We start from the raw sequence: 15,032 nt of genomic DNA, 5'->3' as shown, positions 1-15,032 counted from the left end.
ACAAAAATAATAAAATACAAAACCATAATGAATCTGTAACTTTAGTAAAATATAATTACCTGATGTTTTTCTTAAGGGCTTTCTCCAGTTTCTTCACCTGTTGTTTATAAAGTCTTAATTCATGCTGTGTGGGCCTGTAGAAAGTAAGTCACATTGAATGCATTTAATTTAATAAGTAAAACTACAAAGGTATTTAATAAGATACACCATGTTACTTGTCACAAATATGCTTATTAAAATTCTTAAAATATTGCACCGAATTTCTTCTGTGTATTCTCTGTTCAAAACTTTTTACCCCTTTTTTTATTGCTGTTAATTATTTGTTCTTATAGTGAAATATTTCAAATGTACAGACAAAAAGAGAGAATAGTAAAACAAATAATGGCATACCCACTATTTGGCTTTACCAAAGTTAAATATTAACAGATTTGATTTAAATCCTCTTTTAACTAAAACATTATACATATATTTAAGGTTCCATGTGTGGCCTTTGTGAGGTAACCACTACCCCAAATCCACTGTTCATTATTTCCATGCATGGTTTAAAATTTTTACTGCACAAATTTATATATTATTATGTGGTAGGTTTTTTAAACTTTACCTAAATGGTTTCAACTGTAGGTATCAGTTCCCTCTCCATTTAAGTATAATCTTTATGAGAACAAGTTATTTATTTTGGTCATGACACCAGAGCTTAGGACAGTGTCTAACTTACAAGAAGTATTCAACAAACTCTTGTTAAATGAAAAAAATCCTGACAATGTTCATTTCTTATTATTCACAGTCAACACGCAGATAGGTCTTGTACGCCATTTACATTTTTTAGTTCTCTTCTTTTACAACACAGGGATGAAATGAGATCATAAGACATTCCAAAGTAATTTGGGAATGGGAAACTCGTTTATATCAATCTGAATCTACTCTGTGTTCCTAACCACTTTTATCTTCTTCAGTGTGGGCTCCTATATTCTCACTTCCTTTGCCTACCTATGTGTTCTCGTTCCTTCTGCCATATGAGATATAACTAAAATGAGTGAAAACATGGTTTCCAGGATTAGTTTTAAAGTAAAGGAGCTACAAAGATACATTTAACACCCCAAATTCCAGGATGTATTTACTTTCCAAAAGTTAAGTAAAAATGATTTAAGTTTCTCTCACCTGGTTTCCAAATCTTTTTGGAGATTCAGCTTTTCACTTAGAAGCACATCAATCTTGGATTTTGATTCCTTGAGTTGATTCTGTAATGACTTCAACACATTTCATAGAAAAAATAGTTAACTTTCCAGATTATTTTACTTCATAAAAAAGTACTTATTACTCATGTAGTCCCCATACCATTAGAAGGCCTTTATAAGTCAGTGAGGCATCGAAACTTCTGTAGTCTTTCTCTTCTTCTGACAGACTTTCATCTTCCTTATATACCCTGTGAAAAGACAGATCGTGTGTACTTCTTATGAAAAATCTATCTTCAATAGAAAAAATATAGCTAACAAAAATCAGTAAAGGCTTGATAACCTAAATATCAATTAAAATTTAAGCCAAATTTCCTACTTGTTCTCAGAGAGAATATTAGAACACACTACCCAGTATTATAGTACATATCTGTTCACTATCACCTTAATTAGAATGTAAAATCCATGTGGACCAGACTTTGTTTAGTTCACCATTGTATCTCACTGCCTAGAAGAATATGGGGCATAAGAGGTGGTGGAAAAAACACTTTTTGAATGAATAAAAAAACAAAGCATACTGTTTTTTCTTCTACTACTTTTAGGTCACCAAAAAACCTATACAAAAAAAAATGCAAATGCAGAGTGGACATGGCAACAGATTTATCAGTCGCAATTCAAGTCTTGATACCATTAACCCAGTGCTATTTGAGTACACCAATCTCAGAATCTGTCTTCTGTCAGAGAAGTATCTGTGACATCTACCTCACAGGACTGGTGTTAAAAGTAAAATAAAAAATATGAAAGCACTCATTTCCAGGAAATAAGAAGTGAACCTCTAAGTCCCTTGCTTCCATTATCCAAGACCATTTTTAAAAATTTCTATCTAATTGGGAATGCAAGCTGGTGCAGTCACTCTGGAAAACAATGTGGAGGTTCCTCAAAAAACTAAAAATAGAACTACCCTACGACCCAACAACTGCACTACTAGGCATTTATCCAAGGGATACAGGTGTGCTGTTTTGAAGGGACACATGCACCCCCATGTTTATAGCAGCACTATCAACACCAGCCAAAGTATGGAAAGAGCCCAAATGTCCATCGATGGATGACTGGATAAAGAAGATGTGGTATATATATACAATGGAGTATTACTCGGCAATCAAAAAGAATGAAATCTTGCCATTTGCAACTACGTGGATGGAACTGGAGGGGATTATGCTAAGTGAAATTAGTCAGAGAAAGACAAAAATCATATGACTTCACTCACATGAGGACTTTAAGAGACAAAACAGATGAACATAAGGGAAGGGAAACAAAAATAATATAAAAACAGGGAGGGGGACAAAGCATAACAGACTCATAAATGTGGAGAACAAACAGAGGGTTACTGGACAGCATGTGGCAGGGAGGATGTGCTAAATGGGTAAAGGGCATTAAGGAATCTACTCCTGAAATCATTGTTGCACTATACGCTAACTAATTTGGATGTAAATTTAAAAAAAGGTGGGGGGGAGGCACGCCTGGGTGGCTCAGTTGGTTAAGCATCCGACTTCGGCTCAGGTCACGATCTCACGGTCCGTGAGTTCGAGCCCCGCATCGGGCTCTGTGCTGACAGCTCAGAGCCTGGAGCCTGTTTCAGATTCTGTGTCTCCCTCTCTCTCTGATGCTCCCCCGTTCATACTCTGTGTCTGTCTCAAAAATAAACGTTAAAAAAAAAAGTGAAAACAACCCAAATGCCCATCACCTGATGATGGATAAATAAAATACAATGCATCCATGCAATGAAATATTATTCAGCAATAAGGAATGAAATAACTGATACATGCTACAACATGATAAATCTTTAAATCATCTTGTTAAATGAAGGAAGTCAGTCATAAAAGACCACATATTGTATGTTCCATTTACATGTAATGTTCAGAATATGAAAATCTATAGAGACAAAAAGTAGATTAGCAGTTATCAAGGGCTGGGGGCTTTGGGAAAAATTGGGAGTGACTGCTAGTGGTCAGAAGGTTTCTTCTGGAGTTAATAAAATGCTCTAAAATTTAGATTGTGATGAGGGTTGACAAATGTGAATATAGTAGGATATGTACTGTGAATACTAAGATGCTGTACTGTGAAAATATGAAAAGCTTTTGAATTTTACAATTTAAATGAGTAAATTTTATGGTGTATGATAATGGTGTATATCTCAATAACATTTTAAATAAAAAAATAAAATAAAATTTCTATCTAATGAGAAAGATGGAATTAAACAAGGGGGCTTCTCCTAACTACTAATTCACTATAGAACCATTTTCCCTGGGGTAGTTTTTCGAATGTCTCTGACATCCCAAAAGAAAATCTGAGCCTAGTATATTTTATTCCTATGCTACCTTCCTTGGCTCTTTAATTGTAAACACCAAGTTAGGGAAATACTAACAAGTAACTAGCAATTTAGGTCATGTAATCTATACTGAATTACTAACACTGGGCAAAGAAAAGTAAAGTTACATAGCTGAACACCTATCATTTTAAAATGTACTTTTCCTCTTTTTCAGAGATTATAGTGTATTTACAGTTTTCTAAGACTTCCAACTGGTTAACTTTTTTTTTTTTTTTTAATGTTTATTTTTGAGACAGAGAGAGACAGAGCATGAACAGGGGAGGGTTAGAGAGAGAGGGAGACACAGAATCTGCAGCAGGCTCCAGGCTCCGAGCTGTCAGCACAGAGCCCGATGCGGGGCTTGAACTCACGGACAGTGAGATCATGACCTGAGCCGAAGTCGGATGCTTAACCGACTGAGCCACCCATGCACCCCCCAGCTGGTTAACTCTTACATTTACATTTCTGCTGCCTTGATCGTCGCTTCAAGTTTGCTCGTGTATGGAGACAGAAAGTAACAGTCCACAGTATTCAGAAACCCCCTTCAAAGTCCCTCTGGAAGTCTTTGCACACCTGTGCCCTGAACTAGAGCCCCCAAACAGCGTGTCATAGGTGTACTGTGCAGAAGGGGTATAGATGTGGTGAGATATTCATCCCCTTCAGGCCTCAGAACAACCGGGTAAGGCTTGGGGTGGTCAGAGTTCTTGAGCCAGGCGCTTCTGGCTGCAGCTCTGGGTGTACCCCAGTGTGGTATCCCAACAGCAACTGCTGTCTCTCATAATGAGAAAAACTCTGAGCAACACCGCCCTTAATACATAGGTGTTAAGCAGGGGCTTCTGCCTCTGCAAGAGGCCCTGCCCCACCTGTCTTCTCCCCTTGGTCTTACTCCCCTAGCTCTATAGGTACCCACCTCTTTCTCCTGTGCTTCCTGTTTAGCCCATGTAGGCCTCCAAATTGTAGTCTCTCTTCCCTCTTTTTCTCCCCTCTGTTCTTTCATCTTCTTTTCTTCAGTAATAATATACTTGTCAAGTATACCCTTCTTTTACAATACTCCTGCTCCTTCAGGTGATAATAATACCCTATTTATAGATACCAAATCCACCTTGAAGTTGCTACAACCTCACTAGCAAGTGAGTACTCACTCTAAGAAAAACTGTTGTTTGTTTTTTAATTTTAGAGAGAGAGAGTCTGAGTGGGGGAGAGAGGCAGAGGAAAAGAGTCTTTTTTTTTTTGAGAGAGAGAGAGAGATAGGGTATAAGTGAGAGACATATAGGGAGACGGAAGATGGAAGTAAGAGGGGGAGGGGGTAGAGAGAAAGAGACAGACAGGGGGAGAGGGAGAGAGAGAGAAGCAGGGCTCACCCGGGGCTGGTGTTCACCTGAAGCAGGGCTTGAACTCAACAACTGTGAGATCATGACCTGAGCTGAACTCAGATGCTTAATAACTCAGCCATCCAGGCACCCAGAAAGGAGACTATTGGAATTTATGATGTCAATGAACCCTGAAAAACCCTCTTCTCTGGAGACTCATCACTGCCAAGTTTAAATGACTTCTAATTTTTTCATCTGTAAGAAGATTGTTTATAATGTAGTTCCTATTTTCTTCCTTTCTCCTTCTCCCTTAATGAGAGACATTCAATCCAAATATCTGGCCTGAGCAACGTTTGTATAGGCCAAACTATCTCACTTCAGCTAGGCCTGTGATGACAGGATTGCTAAGTGAAAAAGTAATTCCTTTCCCCCAAGCTTCTCATTCCTCAACCCTGCATTTTTACTGAAAATTCATGACAACCAAATTCAACACTCCTCCCCACAATGGCCTCAATCCTTTTATCATTTTTAGTCAGACAACCCCAGTTTGCACAACTTCAGAGGCAACTTCTTACACCATATGCCACGTGGCAGATTTCAAATGATAGCTATGCTAAATCTTCTCTACTCTTAGTAAAGATCCCAAACTCTATCATCTATCCAGTCAGCAGTCAGCAAATGGCTGCCTGTGGGGTACATGCAGGCTGTGGATTTTCAAATTAAAGGTTTACATAACATAGCTATGCCAATTCATTTGCATATAATTTGCAGCTGGCTTTGGGCTTCAACAGCAGAGTTGAATAGCTGTGAAACACTATACAGCCCAAAATGCCTATATTATTTACTGTCTGGCACGTTACAGAAAAGTTTGCAAATGCCTGAATCTAGATTATAATTTACTAAAGACAGGGGCGCCCGGGTGGCTCAGTCGTTTAAGCGTCCGACTTTGGCTCAGGTCATGATCTCACAGTTGGTGAGTCTGAGCCCCGCGTCGTGCTCTGTGCTGACAGCTCAGAGCCTGGAGCCTGCTTCCAATTCTGTGTCTCCCTCTCTCTCTGCCCCATCCCCACTCATGCTCTGTCTCTGTCTTAAAAAATAATAAAAATTTAAAAAAATTTTAAAAAAGAATTTACTAAAGATACAGCTCAAGGGTTGGAAGTGATATTCCGTTTGGACAATATTTTGTTTTTATTTGGACAGTGTTTTATTTGGACAATGTTTTTTTATTTTTTTAATTTTTTATGAGTGGTTGATACATAATGTGTCACAATGATAGTGATTCAACTTTCATGTTCTCTATCCTCACAAGTGTACCTACCATCCGTCACCATAGCTTTTTACAGTACCACTGACTACATTTCCTATGCTTTCCCTATTTTTCACATGACTTATTCATTCCACTACTGGAAGCGTTTATCTCCTACTCCCCCTTTACCCATTCTGGCCACCCGTCCACTCCCCTTCCCTCTGGCAACCATCAGTTTGTTCTCTGTGGACATATAATATATTTTAAAATCATTGAGTTAATTGTGTATATAAAAAATCTTATTTATGGGGCGCCTGAGTGGCTCAGTCGGTCAAGCATCCGACTTTGGCTCAGGTCATGATCTTATGGTCCATGGATTCGAGCCCTGTACCAGGCTCTGTATTGACAGTTCAGAGCCTAGAGCCTGGAGCCTGTTTCGGATTCTGTGTCTCCCTCTCTCTCTGCCCCTTCCCCACTCACACTCTCTCTCAGGAACGCAAAAATAAACCTTAAAAAATTTTTTTAATAAAATCTTATTTATAAATATAACCTTGTAATTTTTCTCAAAACACTCCTAGGCAAATCTAGCCACACTGAGCTCACATTCTTAAAAGGTATCAAATGGCTAGAGTATGTAGTAATGGCCCCCTTTAGAAAGATGGTACATAGCTGTCCAATTTGCCACAGTCCTCACCTAACCTGCTTCCCTCAATTTCATTATTTTCTTGATTGTGTAAGCTTAAGTTTGCAACCTCTCAAGCCATTAAAATCTTCACCTTCCTTCCCTTTACTCTTACATACTATAACTGTACATTTTAGTGTCAAGTTGGCTAGGCCTTGGTGCCCAGATGTTTAGTCCAATACCAGTCTAGATAATGCTGTGAGGTATTTCTAGATGTGATGAACATTTAAATCAACAGACTTTAAGTAAAGGAGAACCATTGATAATGTGGGAGGGCCTCATGCAATTAAATGCCTTAAGAACAAAGACTGAGACCCACAAGAAGGAACTCTTTCCTGAATCTGCAGCCTGCAGGCCTGCCTCAAAAGCACATGAACCAATTCCTTTATTTATTATTTTTAAATTTAATTCCAAGTTAGTATACTGTATTAATAATTTCAGGAATAGAATTTAGTGATTTACCACTTACATATAGTATCTAGTGCTCATCCTAACAAGTGCCCTCCTTAACACCCATCACCCATGTAGCCCATTCCCCACCCAACACCTTACCAGCAACCCTCAGTTTGTTCTCTGTATTTTAGAGTCTCTTATGGTTTGTCCCTCTCTCCATTTTTATCTTATTTTTGAATCCCTTCCCCTATGTTCATCTGTTTCTTAAATTCCACATATAAGTGAAATCATATGATATTTGTCTTTCTCTGAGTGACTTATTTTTGCCTAGCATAATACATTCTAGTTCCATCCACATTGTTGCAAATGGCAAGATTTCATTCTTTTTCATCACCGAGTAATATTCCAGAGAGAGAGAGAGAGAGAGAGAAGGTGTGTGTGTGTGTGTGTGTGTGTGTGTGTGTGTGTACACAATACATCTTTATCCATTCATCAGTTGATGGACATCTGGGCTCTTTCCATATTTTGGCTATTGTCGATAATGCTGCTATAAACATTGGGTGCACATGCCCCTTTGAATAGACAGTTTTGTATCCTTTGGATAAATACCTAGTAGTCCAGTTGCTGGGTTGTAGGGTAGTTCTTTTTAATTTTTTGAGGAACCTCCATACTGTTTTCCAGAATGGCACTCCCACCAGCAGTGCAAAAAGGTTCTTCTTTCTCCACATCTTTGTCAACATCTGCCGTTGCCTGAGTTGTTAATTTTACCCATTCTGATAAGTGTGAGGTGGTATCTCATTGTGGTTTTGATTTTTATTTCCCTGATGATGAGTGATATTGAGCATCTTTTCATGTGTCTCATAGCCATTTGGATGTCTTCTTTGGAAAAGTATCTATTTCTTCACTGGATTATTTGGTTTTTGGGTGTTGAGTTTGGTAGATTTCTATAGATTTTTGATACTAACCCTTTATCCAATATGTCATTTGCAAATATCTTCTCCCATTCCATTGGTTACCTTTTAGTTTTGCTGATGGTTTCCTTTGCTGTGCAGAAGGTTTTTATCTTGAAGAGATGCCAATATTTCACTTTTGCTTTTGTTTCCCTTGCCTCTGGAGACATGTCAAGTAAGAAGTTGTTGCGGCCGAGGTCAAAGTGGTTGTTGCCTGCCTGTTTTCTCTGTTTTCTCTAAAATTTTGATGGCTTCCTGTCTTACAGTTAGGTCTTTCATCCATTTTAAGTTTATTTTTGTGTATGGTGTAAGTGGTCCAGGTTCATTCTATGTCGCTGTCCAGCCTTCCCAACACATTTGCTAAAGAGAGTCTTTTTTCTATTGCATGTATTTTTTTTAATGTTTATTTATTTTTGAGAGAGAGACAGAGTGTGAGCAGGGAAGGGTCAGAGAGAGAGGGAGTCACAGAATCTGAAGCAGGCTCCAGGCTCTGAGCTGTCTGCACAGAGCCCAACATGGGGCTCAAACCATTAACTGTGAGATCATGACCTGAGCCAAAGTCAGACACTTAACCAAGTGAGTCACCCAGGTGCCCCTCTATTGGATTTTCTTTTCCGCTTTGTCAAAAATTAGTTGGCCATATGTTTGTGGGTCCATTCTCGAGTTCTTTATTCTGTTCTATTGATCTATGTGTCTGCTTTTGTACCAGTACCATACTGTCTTGATGATTACAGGTTTGTAATACAGCTTGAAGTCTGGAATTGTGATGTCTTCAGCTTTGGTTTTCTTCATCAACATTACTTTGGCTATTCAGGGTCTTTTGTGGTTCCACACAAATTTTAGGATTGTTTATTCCAGCTCTGTGAAGAATGTTGGCGCTATTTTGATAGAGACTGCACTGAATGTGTAGATTGCTTTGGGCAGTCTCAACATTTTAATATTTGTTCTTCCTATCCAGGAGAATAGAATGTTTCATTTCTCTGTGTCTTCTTCAGTAGCTTTCATAAGCTTTCTATAGTATTCAGTATATAGATTTTTCACCTCTTTGGTTAGGTTTATTCCTAGGCATTTTATGGTTTTGGCGCAACTGTAAATGGGATCAGTTCCTTGATTTCTCTTTCTGCTGCTTCATTATTGGTGTATAGAAATGCAACCACTTTCTGTACATTGATTTTATATCCTGAAACTTTGCTGAATTCATGGATCAGTTCTAGCAGTTTTTTTGCGGAGCCTTTGGGTTTTCCACATAGTGTATCATGTGGTCTGTGAAGAGTGAAAGTTTGATGTCCTCCTTGCCGATTTGGATGCCTTTTCTTTTGTCTGATTGGTGAGGCTAGTACTTCCAACATTATGTTAAATAACAGTGGTGAGAGGGGACATACCTGTCATGTTCCTGACCTTAGGGGGAAAGCTCTAAGGTTTTCCCCACTGAGGATGATATTACCTGTGAGTCTTTCATATAGGGTTCATGATCCAAGATGGGTCACATGAACCAATTCCTTTAAAATAAATCTTTCTATTTACATCAATATATATCCTATTGGTTCTATTTCTCTTGAGAACCCTGAAAAACCCAGTTTTTCTGTATTAAAGGAAAAGTATCTTCCTTCTTTCCAAGGCAAATGATGCCTTCTCATTCATTTTTAGGTTACTTGGGGCTGTATGTGAAAGACTACTCTCTATAGGTTACTACAAATCCCTTGAACTCCAGCCAAATTGGCTTAATCACAGTGACATTAAAAACAAACAAAAAAAAAAAAAAAAAACAAAACCAAGAAAAAAAGCCTACACTCTTATACCTATGCAATTTTGCCCATAGCATCCAAGCAGTCTAAAAATGACTACCTTTTTTGCCTTTCTGCTTTCCCAAATTTTACTTTTCCTTTAAGCTCAAACACAACCCTCATCTGCTTTGTAAAGACTTCCCTAGTCACTCTATCCAAAACTATATTGTTCTTGTTTTAAATTCCTATATTACTGTCTGTTTTATTTTAGTGATTACTCTATTATTATATGTATTAGTGTTTTTTAATCTCTTATTATTTTTAATTATTAATGTGTTTACATTTTATCTCCCTTACTAGATTGTAAAATCTTACAAGGTAAGAACCATATCCAAATCATCCCATCTCTGTAGAATCTAACACCATCTAAAAGACACACTCTCACTTGGAAATAAGGAAGTCTCTGAAGTTACTTGATATAATGCTACTTTCTGAAAAGAATGAAACTAGGAATTGCTCTATCATTAGTTGTTCTTGTCTTTCCTTCCTTCTTTTTTCTCTCCATCCTGTCCCCCCGCTTTTATTTTTTTACACTGCCCAAGGTGCTAGAAGGAATCAACAACCAGCACAGCTCTGCTATTGGTCCTGAAGTGTTTCTGGAGTCATTATTCTCGGGGCAAGAATATAAGAACGGAGTAGACAATTTATCTGCATGTTTTTTAAAGTATATCAAGTACCTAAAACAATATGACACAAGGTAGGTGCTCAAATATTTGTTAAAAGAATTATTCCATCTATGAACAATGAAACAAGGGCCTTAGATACCCCTCAGTTATTTTACGTTAGTCAAAGACCATTATCTTTATCTTTACCCTTATTTTTTAAATCAGAGGTTATAGGTGTGTTTTACTCTACATGTTTGATTTTTCACTATGACATTTTACCTTTATCTCCTTTAAGTCTGTATACTAATTAGTTTGGACTTTGTTAGGCAGCTAGTCAAATCTTATGCACCCTGTGGATACACTCAGTAACTGTCCAGTGGCTAGATGACATAGAACAAATTATAATACTTCAACAAACTAAATACTGTTTCTTCTGTGACCAATATTTTGGTGACTGTTAAATACACATATCTTAAAATAAATGCAATAAATTTTAACATAAAAAGTCAAATGCAGTCTTCAAGATCTTTATAAAAAAAGGAAATCATGGTTATATTAGGAAGATTTCCAAAATATATTTAAAATTTCATGAGATTATAAAAAATTTTGGTGTGATTCAGGACTAGGTAATAACTTTAAACACTGTAATACGGGGCACCTGGGTGGTTCAGTTGGTTGAGAGTCCAACTCTGACTCAGGTCATGCTCCCATGGTTCATTGGTTTGAGCCCCACGTTGGGCTCTGTGCTGACAGCTCAGAGCCCGGAGCCTGCTTCAGATTCTGTGTGTCCCTCTTTCTTTGTCCCTCCCATTTGCGCTTTGTCTCTCTCTCTCTCTCCAAAATAAATAAACATTAAAAAAAATTTTTAATAAAAAAACTGTAATACATGATTAGTCTTACCTTTGTTTATGAAGTTTTCTAATTTTAGATTCATAATAATCAATTAGGCAAAGCAACCTAGAAAACAGAAGATAGACTTAATTTTCAAAATTTGGTATTGGAGCATTTACTACTATTGTCTCTACATAACTTCAGATTACAATGATAAATGTACCAGCAAGTTTAAAAATTTGATTTTTTTTACCCGAAGCATTATACTAAGCCATATATTTTATATTAATTTCAAAGTATAGGTTTTAAAATAACCACAAACTTCATATCTCGACATATTAAATGAATATTTTCCTTGTCCCAGCAGTTCTACCTTTAGCAATTGCTCCCACAGAAATATTTGCTTAAGCTTGGAACTCAAAATGAACAAAGCTATCCAATGCACCATTATTTACAAGAGTAAGAACCCAGAAATAATCTAACTGTTCTTCAATAAGGAAAAGTTAAATAATGACACATCTGCTCTATAGAAAACAATGAAGCACAGAAGAAATGATGTAAATTTCTATGTCCTAATAAAAATTGATAAGGAACAAAAGTAACGCTGCATAGCAAAATGTAGAGTATTACTCTACTTGTTTTAAAAAGAAATAATTTTAAGTGACGTTGTCTTTATCTTGAATAAGAACTCTGTGGGTTGTTTTTTTTGTTTGTTTGTTTGTTTGTTTGTTTGTTTGTTTGTTTTGAGAGTACATATGGGGGAAGGGCACTGGGAGAGGGAGAGAGAGAATCCCAAGTAGGCACAGCGTGGAACCTGATTCAGGGCTTGATCTCATGACCTGAGCTGAAATTAAGAGTCAGTTGCTTAACCAACTGAGCGACCCAGGTGCCCAACTCTATGGGTTCTTAAGTGGGGGATAATACCATAACCTAGGGGATGGTTCTAGTTGTCACACTAACTAGTTGAGGAGAGGGAAGGATCTTAAAAGTTCATCAATGAACTCACAGCCCTACTACACAATGAACCATCCCCTGCAAAATGCCAATGGCACTCCTGTTGTTAAACCCTAGGAAGGACACAAACTAAAGTATTACAAGTGATTATCTCTGGAATGTGGGAATTAGGAGGGGTAAGCAGATACATAATATTTTACTTTACACACTTTTATACGGTTTGAATTTTTATAAACGTGCTGCATTTGTAATTTTTAAAAACCCTTAAAAAAATAACACTGTTTTCACATTATTCTTTTTTTTTTTTAATTTTTTTTTTTTAACGTTTATTTATTTTTGAGACAGAGAGAGACAGAGCATGAACGGGGGAGGGTCAGAGAGAGGGAGACACAGAATCTGAAACAGGCTCCAGGCTCTGAGCTGTCAGCACAGAGCCCGACGCGGGGCTTGAACTCACAGACCTGATGATGACCTGAGCCGAAGTCGGTCGCTTAACCAACTGAGCCACCCAGGAGGCCCACATTATTCTTTTTAAAGCAAGAATTCATACTTTTTTTCCATCTGAAGAAAATTACTCATCTCTTTTTTTCAGAGCTTATTCAACCAATTGTGCTCTTACTATACAACTTTCTGGGTTATTCTTTCTCTTCAATCTTTCTCTGTCTCAACACATACCAGCTTTCCTATTACCCGGCAAAAACGCTTTAATTTCTTTTATATCCTTCACAAACCTCCTCACCCCCTACTTCTCCCTTATGCCACCACTCCATCCCTCTTTTTCTTCATAGGAAAGTTCACTCATTCTGATTGTTACCAGATACCTTCAATAAACTTTTCAGGAAGACTTACTGTGTGTCAAACTGAGAATTCTGAGCAAGACAGTGAGAAGGCAAACACATAAAATGATTAGGCAGCATATAACACTTCTTATCACCTCTCTTTCCTGAAATACTTTTTTTTCCTTAGTTACCCTGACGCCCAAAGGTAACTCCTCTTTTCCCTCTTCTTTCTTCCTCTATCTGATATCTGGAAGGTCTCTGGAGTTCGGCCCTTCTAATTGTAGGCCAAGTATCTCTACATGGCTGATGGAAGGTACCTAAGCACATGTCCATACATGAATTCATCATCTTCCATCCCTCTTCCCCAAACCTAGCTTGAAATTGGGCTATTTTTGAATCCTCTCCTTCTTTCAGTATCTGCAGCCAGTTAGTCTGGACAATTCCTGTTCATCTTTGCCATAGTTTCCTTTCTTTTGGCTCTAATGCAGGCCTTTGCAATCTCCAACCTAGACGACTACAACTGATTAGTAACTTGTCTTTTTGTCTCTGGGTTTAATTTCTTTGATCAGAAATCCTGAGGGGGGGGGGAGGGGGGTGGTTCCTGCTATATAGTAAGCAGAACCCAAACTCTTCAGCCTGGAGTTTGAGTCCTTCACAAAGTTCCAGCATACCTCTCCATATTGTCTCTTAAGACACTTACCATCATCATTTTGTGCACTCTACACTCCAGACCTCTTGGACTACTTGCTATTTTCAAATATATTCAGTTTTCCTGCCACCATGCTTCTCTAACTAAAATACGTTTCCTTCATCTCTACCTATTAAAATTCTATAGCTCCTAATAATCAAGTTTATAAGTTACCTCCTTCATGAAGCCTTTTTGGTCATCCCCATCTTCCTCAAAGGAAACTAATCTCTTCTTCTATCATGCCCACTTGGTATCCTATTTGCCCCACCATTACAGCACAGACCACAATCTGCCTTCTATTTTCTATGTATGTTTCTACCTACCCAGCTAGATTATCAAGTCCATAGTGGCAGGAAACATGTTTTTACTCATCTGTGTATGTTCTATACTGTTTTGCCCAATGCCTTTGTAACTTTTAAAAATAGCCATAGTGGTTCCAACTCATGTATTACTAATAGGGTTAATTCACAATTTTTTAAGCTCTGTATCTCAAACTGAAAATTAGCTTTATTAAAAATCCAATAGAGAATTTCCAGGTCATCAAATTCACACCTGAATTAGCTTGACTTCGGATGGCAAATAAATTCTCCCAATACTTCTCTTTCTCTTGCCCTCTTACTCACTCAAATTGGCTGGTTTCTGTTCTTGTCTTCATTCCCTTTCCTCCTTCATTCCTCTCTTATATGCCTCTTTCTCCCACTATAATCATTTCCCTTTCCTTCTTTTAGTTCTTCCTTACCCCTATTTTTCTTTCTTACCCCTGTTTTTCTTTCTTTGCTTCTCTCTTTTTTAAATTTATTCACACCTAGGAGAGCCTTGGTGGCTCAGTCGGTTGAGCATCTGACTCTTGATTTTGGCTCAGGTTGTGATCCCAGGGTCATAGGACTGAGCCCCACATTGGGCACCATGAGCCTGCTTAAGATATTCTCTCTCTCTCTCTCTCTCTCTCTCTCTCTCTCTCTCTCGCTTTCTCTCCCATTCATGCTCTCTAAAATTAAATAAGTAAAATAAAATAAATAAAATAAAATAAAATAAAATAAAATAAAATAAAATAAAATAAAATAAAATATTGGGGTGCCTGGTTTGCTCAGTTGTTAAGCATCCAACTCTTGATTTTGGCTCAGGTTGTGATCTCATAGTTCATGACATCAGGTCCTCCATCTGGCCCCATGCTGACAGCAAATAGTCTGCTTGGCAGTCTCTCTCTCCCTCTTTCTCTGCCCCTTCCCCATTCATGTGCGTGCGCTCTCTCTCTCTCTCTCTCTCTCTC

General features: G+C 37.8%; 1 protein-coding gene across 8 annotated transcripts in view; it reads right to left on the bottom strand.

Moving 5' to 3' along the window:
• CEP70 (centrosomal protein 70) overlaps nt 1-15,032 on the bottom strand; it is a 79,300-nt gene that overhangs the window by 23,885 nt on the left and 40,383 nt on the right. For all 8 annotated transcript variants that reach the window (XM_053903776.1, XM_053903777.1, XM_053903780.1 and 5 more), the window contains 4 exons: nt 11,411-11,467; nt 1,336-1,423; nt 1,159-1,247; nt 60-134 (listed from right to left, as the gene is read on the bottom strand). In XM_053903776.1, the coding sequence (XP_053759751.1) occupies nt 60-134; nt 1,159-1,247; nt 1,336-1,423; nt 11,411-11,467 (309 nt within the window). The remainder of the gene's footprint in view (nt 1-59; nt 135-1,158; nt 1,248-1,335; nt 1,424-11,410; nt 11,468-15,032) is intronic.

The sequence above is a fragment of the Panthera pardus genome, unplaced genomic scaffold, assembly GCF_024362965.1.
Source record: "Panthera pardus isolate Hobbes unplaced genomic scaffold, ASM2436296v1 HiC_scaffold_16, whole genome shotgun sequence".
NCBI classification, from domain to species: Eukaryota; Metazoa; Chordata; class Mammalia; order Carnivora; family Felidae; genus Panthera; species Panthera pardus.
The sequence above is the reverse complement of the archived record's forward strand: the minus strand, read 5'-3'. Positions and strand labels throughout refer to the sequence as shown.